At 41.4% G+C, this 8,805-nt stretch overlaps 1 protein-coding gene across 7 annotated transcripts in view; it reads right to left on the bottom strand.

Moving 5' to 3' along the window:
- Nucleotides 1-2,150: 2,150 nt before the first annotated feature.
- Nucleotides 2,151-8,805, bottom strand: part of LOC103695549 — a 46,670-nt gene continuing 40,015 nt past the window's right edge. For 4 of the 7 annotated variants that reach the window (XM_039123200.1, XM_039123204.1, XM_039123207.1 and 1 more), the window contains 3 exons: nucleotides 8,678-8,803; nucleotides 3,321-3,382; nucleotides 2,151-2,831 (listed from right to left, as the gene is read on the bottom strand). In XM_039123200.1, the coding sequence (XP_038979128.1) occupies nucleotides 2,660-2,831; nucleotides 3,321-3,382; nucleotides 8,678-8,803 (360 nt within the window). In that variant the 3' untranslated portion in view covers nucleotides 2,151-2,659. Of the gene's footprint in view, nucleotides 2,832-3,211; nucleotides 3,383-8,677; nucleotides 8,804-8,805 lie in introns of those variants that run through there. The other 3 variants (XR_003383175.2, XM_026800568.2, XR_005510348.1) reach the window with 3 other exon arrangements.

Genomic DNA, 8,805 nt, shown 5'->3' with positions numbered 1-8,805 from the left:
TATAGCCACTCTCCATCCGCCGGGTTTGTCTTTAATAAGAAACACCGGCGGAAAACGCTCACCGAAGTCGGAATCCCGTGCCCAAGGCAAAGGGACAAGAATCCGACGATGGTCCTCCATGAATTCGGAGCGAGCTATGCTGGGACGAGTTGGTACTCCACCAGCAAGCTGTTCATGAACTCATGAAGGGGGAACCGCAAACTGGCCCAGAGCGTCTCGAGATGAATCCCGATCCGACCTGGGGGCGGCCGTGTCACCCTGTCCTCCCGCCCCGCAGTCTCGAGATGAAACCCAGGCCGGAAAAAGAACCGGGTACGGACCAATTCCAGCTCCTCCCCCGACAAACTAGATCCAGCCTCACCCGGACCAAGACCCATTTTAGAAGAAAGAAAAACGACCAAAAGACGAAGGAGACGGGAAAGAGCAAAAAAGGAAGAAAAGGAGGGACCCCCTAGCTAACGCAAGAAGGAAACCTACGGGAGGAATCGCCGGAAATCGCTCCGAGCACCGCCGGGGAGGCTCTGTTGTGACTGAGAAAGAAGACAAGAGAACAGAAACGGCGGAATAGAGAAAGCAACCAAGCAAGACCTCTCTTAGGGCCAGATTGAGGGGTTTATATAGACCTTTCTAACGGCCCAGATCGACAGGGCTGGTTTCCACCCCCCGTCCAGATCACGCCACGTGTCGGCCTCGGAAGCCGAAGCAACGTATTCATTCTGGGCTGATGCCTCGAGTACAGAATCGAGACAATGTCCCGTCGGATCCCGGAGCCCCATCATGAGCCCACTATACGAAGCGACCTCGAAGGACGAAAGGGTGTCGCCCCCTCTTCTCCCATTAAAGGCGCCCCGAAACGCGCGAAGCGCCGAATTAATTTAAGACTTACCGGCCCCCACTAGTGTAATAATGACAGTTACTTTCTGAGCCCGAGCTCACGAAACGGCTCGAACTCAGAAGTCGGGGGTAGTGTTGGGGGAACGTAAGTCGCCCCCTAAGCACACGAGCGCACCAACGGCCCACGGTCTCGGAATCGCCCGACCCCGGACGCCCGACCTGGCGCCCCACCAGGCGTCTAGCTTCAGGGCTCTTGACCTCGGAAGTCCGACCTCACCGCCCACCTACCGCGGTTACATCCTTCTAAAGTCCGGTCAGGGGCCATACCCTGCCACCGCCTCCAGCGTTTAATGCGCATGGTCTCTGCAAACCCCCGACTCACTCAACAATTAATGCATATCTCCGACTCACTCAACAATTAATACATATCTCCGACTCACTCAACAATTAATGCGCGTGGCTCCTATTATCTACGGATCTTCAGCCCTCCATGGCAAATCAGCTCGGCAGCGTTCGGTCAGCCGTGACAACTCTCTGATCCCGGCCTCACCGCCGACATCAAGACATTAATTCACCTGATCGCGCACCAACTTAAGCAACGTGCTAAGTCGTACGACAACCTCGCCCCATCACATCACAGGTAATCCAACCCTCCTACAAAAAGAAGAACCCCTTCTTCCCAGAGGGGGTTGGACTCAAAGAAAAACCCAGCAGAATATATCTTCCTCCTCTCTCCTTCTCCAAAATTAAGCATCGGAGGGCCGGCGCCGGAAACCCCGGCCACCGGCTTTTTGCAGGCCCCCCCCACGGAGAACGCCGCTCGCCGACGGATCGCCGCCCGCCCGTGTTCGCCGGAGCCCCTCCTTCTCGGCTAAGCGGCCGCCCCCGGGTCCAATTTCCAGCAACACAATCTCATCAAGCTTATACTGGGGTTAGTTCTCTAACCTTAGTGAAATTCAAATCAGAGTTAGTCCTATGATCCTTGTTAAGCTTATGCCAGAATTACTCCTCTAACCCTTATCAAATTCAAGTCGAGGTTAGTCCTGTAGCCCTAGCCAAGGTTAGTCCGTTAGCCCTGGTCAAGTTCAGGCTAGAGCTGACTCTAGTCAAATTAGTCCTTCAGTCCTGGTCAAGTTTAGACTAGAGTTAATCTTCTAAACTGACCTGACCTACTCTCTAGTGCCTCCCTTGTTCCATTACCTTCCTGTGCTCCATCCATAGTGACAGGATGCTAACCAATTGGCAAGCAGGCATGTGCACCGCAATAGCACCGTGGAATGGTTCAACAACTTCCACCTAGAGCCATTCATTCTGAATGATTCTGTAAACAATGTATCCTCTTCCACATTCCAATCAATAATAACAAAGAATGCTCCTAAAGCGATGAAATACAAAAGAAGTAAAATAAAATAAAAAAGAATGAAAGATTGCGACACATACTTATATCCATCTACCAACCGATTAGTCTTATTACAGTTCTTAGTCTCCTACTTTATTTGTTCTTCAGCTCCACTTACCCAACTAAGAACTATTTTCTGCAGCCTGCAATGGCAAGTTTGATTGGTTAAACCAGATCATATTGGTAGATACATAACCAGCAATCATATTGGCTGGTTGTTTATGATCACAAGAGCAGAACTCCAAATGTGATAGCCAGACACGACCAGGATGAAATACCATTCTGTGCTTATAACAGATCAGGTACGCTGCATAAGAATGTTGGGACACTATTTGTCAGGACAGCTGCAAAATGATGCTTTGAGACAATAACCAATTAAATCCGTGGCATTTTAATTATGCTTCTGGACCTCTTCTGACTACATCATCAGGTACTGTTTAGCTGATAAATAGTAGACCTAGCTGTTGGAAGTAACTGAAGCTCACCCACTTTCACAGATTCAAGGCTGCAGCCTACCGATGTTAAGCTTACCAACGCCAACGGGCAATGGAAAAACCCCTGCCTCTTGTTTTCAGGGGACCGGAATGCAAAGGTCATCCTGTAGAAACATGATATCATATGCATTAAGCAAATATGCTCCATAAAGATTTCTACAATATAAAAATTGAAAAAGACATTAAAACCTAGTGACAGTTCCACATTCCTTTGGCATTATAATGAAAATACGCTGGTATAGTATCTGTTATGGGTATATAGTTTGCATGAATCTTCGATTCATTTCCCCCCTTAATATGACCATATTGATTTAAAGATGCTGAGGTCCATGACTTTATATCAGATTATGAAATTCGGTATATGGCTACATGCTAGCTGTTTACTCTGCATGTATAGATGCCATCAGGATTCTATGATTTCATAGAAGGTAAAACCTAAATGAAGAGAACATCATGAATGAATCTCTGCAGAGCATAGACTTACATTCTATTTTGCTAAAACTGTAAGCAGGCAGCGCTCTTTAACAGTCATTCAAACAGTAACGTGCACATGCGAGGATTTTGATGCTTGCAGCAATGATAGGTTAGCTCACACGGTAGATTGGCAACCTTCCTCACTTGAACTGTCAGTCCTCTGGTAATTTGCTCTTACACTCTGCACAATGACAATTATTTTTAAGTCGAAGTAACTAGATTTTGGAGACCAAAAGACTGTTAAACAAATGCACACACGAAATAATCCACTGGCAATTATATATTCTAGTCTATATTTTATCACTATCTATATCTCCAGGCATCAAATTAAATATTCTAAACCCAGTAAAGACCTTTCTGCTTGGTACTATCACTGCAGTAAGTCCATCAAAGAAGAATTCATCTTTGCCAGTGCACTGCCCCCAGAATTATAGCATTTCAGGGAAACTATTTCTCAGGTAGCAGGCTCCTTAGTGTATAGGCAACTTTTAAGACTCAAAAATTAGGAAAGGCTGGTTGCTGGTAGTCTGGTACCTACCATGACTACATAAGCTGCCACAACCAAAGAGCGTTATCCAAAATATCTTGGGTTCAATTTAGGATTTGAATGATAGCTTGGCATTTATGATTTAACAACTGGTTTGGCAATGTAATACTGACCTCAATTGTCTTTGCCTGACATCGGGATAGTCAAATATCTACCAATATTGAATTTAAGGAAGACTGGTACTACAGGATTAGGTAGCAGTACACCACCAATTAGATTAGTTGGCAATAGGGTTACCGGGCAAAAACCCACCAGATCAATACTAAATAGTTGATTACTTGGTTCCTGTCACACCATACCATCATAAAATTATTTTGTTAGCAGAAACAGGCATTTCCTGGCATATTAATGGACTGCCATATTGGCAGGCATGAAGGATATCGTCCATTTATTTTGTATATGTTGGCACTTATTCAAGCTTCATTTCCAATGTCCATGCTAAGTCTAGATGAAAAAAGTAGGTTGATGTTATGTTGACAGCTAATCATAAAACGCATGTCAAACTATGAAATGGTTCCAAATTTGTCATTCATGAATACAAGGGCATCCCTTGATGTATGCAACGTGCTGTAACCTAACATAGTTGTGGTGAGGAGTGGGCAAAAGTTTTCTAGGTTGTAGCCTGTAAGCAATGTGCCACATTGTAACTTGTGGTGAGAAATGAGGAAGAACTGGCTAGGTTATCACCCATCTGATGAGCTATAATATAACCCACTTGTCATGAGAAATCGGCAACAATTCTTTAGGTGATGGAAACAAGGTTCGCCGTGCAGGTACATGCTGCCATATATGCGGCATAATGATACCCAATTTGAATGGCAAGAAGTCAAGGGCAATCATATAAAGTGGGGCAAAAGTATGCAAGAACCTAACTACACAAACGAAGAGAATGTGTTTTACTAGTTTGACTAGAAAGTAGTGAGCTTGTACACATTATGATACAAGGACAGGTTATATTGCTTGTTTACAGAAACCAAATGAAAAGGTGCAACGTCTAAGGATATCATATGGTTACAAACTTTTGTATGCAGGTAAAGATACTAACAGAAATGGGCTCGATTTTAGTAATGGACAAAGAAATGGAGATAACTCATAGATGTGAAAAGTTAATTTGAGATAAGGAACTATACTTAGCTTTCATGCCCCACAACAAGGGGAGAAGAATAAAAGCAATCTTGGAAGGAGAACAATGGAATAAGGCAAGGTATATCAAAGATAATTATAAATAATGAATTAAATGAGTATACAGAAAAATATTATAGAATATGCAAGGTACGTGGTTTGGCTCTAGAATTTAATGTGGATTTTATCTTGAATTTGTAGTGGCTTGTGGTATGGCAATTGTGAATACAGATCATACAATGAGAGATGAATATTTAATACTTGCGCAAGTGGATCAAATTTGTCATAAATCGATTGCCTCTTTCCAATTTTTTATGAGAAAGAACAAAGAAATCGATATCAAGGATAGCAAGGAAAAACCTAGGAAAAAGTAGTAGGCTTTTTTAAAAAAAAAGGAATACAACTTACCACTTAGACTAATCCAAAAAATATTCATTAAAACACATCGGAAAACTCATACAATTTACAACATTGACATAAGACTCACTTATCAATGTTCCCTTGTCAACAAGCCTGTTAAGTGTGAGCTGGCAACTTTCCAGGATTGCATCATTCATAAGACAACCTAAAATTGCAGCTTGAGTAACTGGTTCATTTGAGGCCCTAAATTTGTTAAGTAAATCATGGTTCTCTTCTTTATTGATTGAAACATCATTTTTAATAGCTAAATACCTAACCATTATTTGAAACAATCAGGGTTTTGATAAGTTCTATTGTTCTAATACCAAGAAAAATAATATTGGATCTTCTTTTAGGGGTGGTGGTGGTGGTTTGGCGTGGGGCATATTCAACCCTTCCAAGAAACTACAATTGGTTTAACATGCTTTGACGTGTAAATTGACGTGTTAAATGGGACTTGATTCCAATTTTAGTTTTTTGGATTCATTTAAGTTGTAGCTGACTTCCTTCCGTACGATGTAGAAAATGATCTGGCGTCGAGTCCAATTTGCCCTTTAATGATGTGATGAAATGCGTTGAATAAAACATTTGAATTTTAAATGGCGGATTGCGCTGTTATACTTATACCCTTGCATGCCCATTGGCAAATGGAAAGGATTTGGTCCAAAAGTGCTCTCTTCATGTCTAAAAAAGCTTATGCAAGGATATCATGGAGGTGAGTTTGCTTACAATTATTTTTTTATTCACTCTTCATGCATGTCTGTGTTTGTGGATGTGCACGGTAGAAGGGCATTTTTCTTGTACCTCTTACCTCTTTCGTAGTTGAGGCATTTTGCCATGCATATATGGCATTTATTCATCTGGCAAATAAGTGTAGCCTTTATGAGAAAACCATTTGTAATCTGATAATACATATTTTCAAGGAATTCAGTAAACATTGTCATGAGTGCAATCACTAATAGATATTTAAGTCCAAAATAGGCCTCTGAGCAACTGATGGTGCGATGAGGAGGAAGAAGAAAGCCATGGATGGATTGACCCGATCCGGACGCGACCCGAACCCGAATTTTTTGGATTAGGTCCGAGTTATACATGGACCTGACCCGACCCGAATGACCAGTTGGGTCAAAAATTGTAGCGGTGGACCCTGCCCGACCCAATCTTCTAGGGTTGGATCTGGATCCAAAATTAAGATCCGAATAAGAAATCGGGTTGGGTCGGGGTCACTCATGACCCGATCCGACCCAACCCATTTGCACCCCTAGCCGCGGCCGGACCTTTATTTCGCTCGAAACAGAAAAACCGGCAACGGCCTCACTGCTGCGGCCTCCGTCAGCCCTCTGCCGGCGTCCGCCATCCTTTGCCGCCTCCCTCCCTCTCTCCCCCTTCTCTCTCTTTTTCTCTCTCCCACGGTCTATGTGTCGTCTCCTCCGTCGATACAGGCCCAGCACGGCCCGTACCGACTCGTGCCGCCAGAAAACTGGTACGGTGCTCAGTACCGATTCCGTGTACCTTGCCTCTAATGTTGTATGTTTCAAAGTGTTTGTGATGAAAGTCTTACAAAACAAACAGAATTTAGAAAAAGTCTGAATGGCAAATCTACAAAGTATACAATCAAGAATACTATAGGAGTTGTAGGAGTTGCACAACTTACGAACAAAGTAATGAAAAATCGATTGAGATAGCATAGGCATATAAAGTAAAGAATTTTAGAGGACCAATATGGAGGGCTTCTACAGTCTTTTTTGAAGGATGTAGGAAAACAAGGGGAAGACATAAGGAAACATAGAAGCAAGATATGACTAATGGCATAAGTTCTAGTAGAGAAATTATAAGAGCCAAAGGCATAAGTTCTAGTATAGAAATCATAACTAGAGGGAAGCAATAAAACTAAGAAGAGAACTCGCATAAGTTCTAGTAAAGAAATTGTAACTTGAGGGAAGAAATAAAACTAACAAGAGAACTCACGAAAAATATAAGATATGAAGCAAAGTAAGTCATGGGGTTGTGATAAAAATAATATAAATAAGATCCAAAACAAATCAATGGACTTAGACGTAAGACTGCTGGTAAATTAGTATCCAGGATGGACATGGTCAATTGTTTGCTACAAGTGTGCATAACTATTTACATGGTGAAGCAGAAGTCATAATGACATTAACATGATATAGCAAAGAGGGTTTAGTTGGATTTAAGATATATTTGAATTTCATATTTTGAGGTAAAGCAAAAGGACATTAGAATATAAGAGCTTGAGAGGATATGACATATGCACACATACAAGCTAAAAAACTATAAAGTATACAAGGTGCCTGTTACTAATGGTTCATGTCACAAAGATCAAAGAGGGTAAAAGCAGCTTAGAAGCTAGTTTATCCCTCAAAAGTTTTAAGCTTTGTATGTTCTTCCATCTTGGGAAAGTTCTTATCAAGGATAATTTGAGCAATATTATGGGATGATGAGAACTACATTCAAAATATCTGGCACTCCATGTCCATCCTTGCTAGTAACCTCATGCCATGTACTGCACATGTTATGTCTTGGTTATTAGTTTGCAATCCTTAAAATGATGTTTAACATGCTTCTGGAGTACAGAGCATGATGACATGTTGACTTGCAGAGTTTACAGAATGAGAGCCTGGGCTGATTCTAAAAGAAAGTGCAAAGTTTTTAAGATTGCAAATGACATAATTGGTTTTCTTTTTGTTGGGAGCGTGACATTACTGAACTGCTGGAGTTCACTAAGATTCTCTGTGTTATTTTGTTTTTATAGCACCATCCCTCTCTATATGGAGTCCTTTATCACTTATCACCTAAATAAGGATGAATATCAGATCTTTAATCATTTCCTTATACTCATTTCTGAGTTGATACTTTTCTTTCTCATATTTTCTATTAAACAAAACATTGCTAAGCTACATGCCACTGTAGTCGTGTTTCATCTCCCAACTCAATTTTTTGTTCCAAATCAAGCCATTCATGTGCTCCTTTCTATTCAAGATTATGTTTTTCTAATATCTTATTCAAGTCTCTTAAAAATATACTGTTACTCTTGCATTAGACTAGAGTTTCCATGGTCCCATTTTTTTTTTTTGATTCTAGTTCATGCCTATGGTGCATACCCCATAATAATCTGTATGTACCACTGCTAACAAAATGATTTTGTGAAACAATTCACAAGTATTAGCCACCTGCACCCACCACTATAACAAAAAAAATAGTTGGTAATTTAAATACACAAACCAAATTTACTGTAGATTTACAATGGCAGTTCTTGAAAGATACTTGCAACATACTGAACATAATTCTCGATTAGTAAACATTCATGTATCAGAATAATAGTTGATTAAAAGGAACTGTATACAAAATGACACAAAAGGTAACGTTCTTGAGGAATTCAGAGAAAACCTCTAAGAGTGTGATGTAATAGAAGTCTTCCATATGCTGCATAAGGGCAGTTCCATCTCTAATTGTACTAAGCAGATTTATCTCAGTCTGCAGAATTTTTTCAACAAGCTGCTTCTCCCCTTTCATCT

This window comes from Phoenix dactylifera, chromosome 2 (genome assembly GCF_009389715.1).
Source record: "Phoenix dactylifera cultivar Barhee BC4 chromosome 2, palm_55x_up_171113_PBpolish2nd_filt_p, whole genome shotgun sequence".
Classification (NCBI taxonomy): Eukaryota; Viridiplantae; Streptophyta; class Magnoliopsida; order Arecales; family Arecaceae; genus Phoenix; species Phoenix dactylifera.
This window is presented reverse-complemented; position numbering and strand designations above follow the sequence as displayed.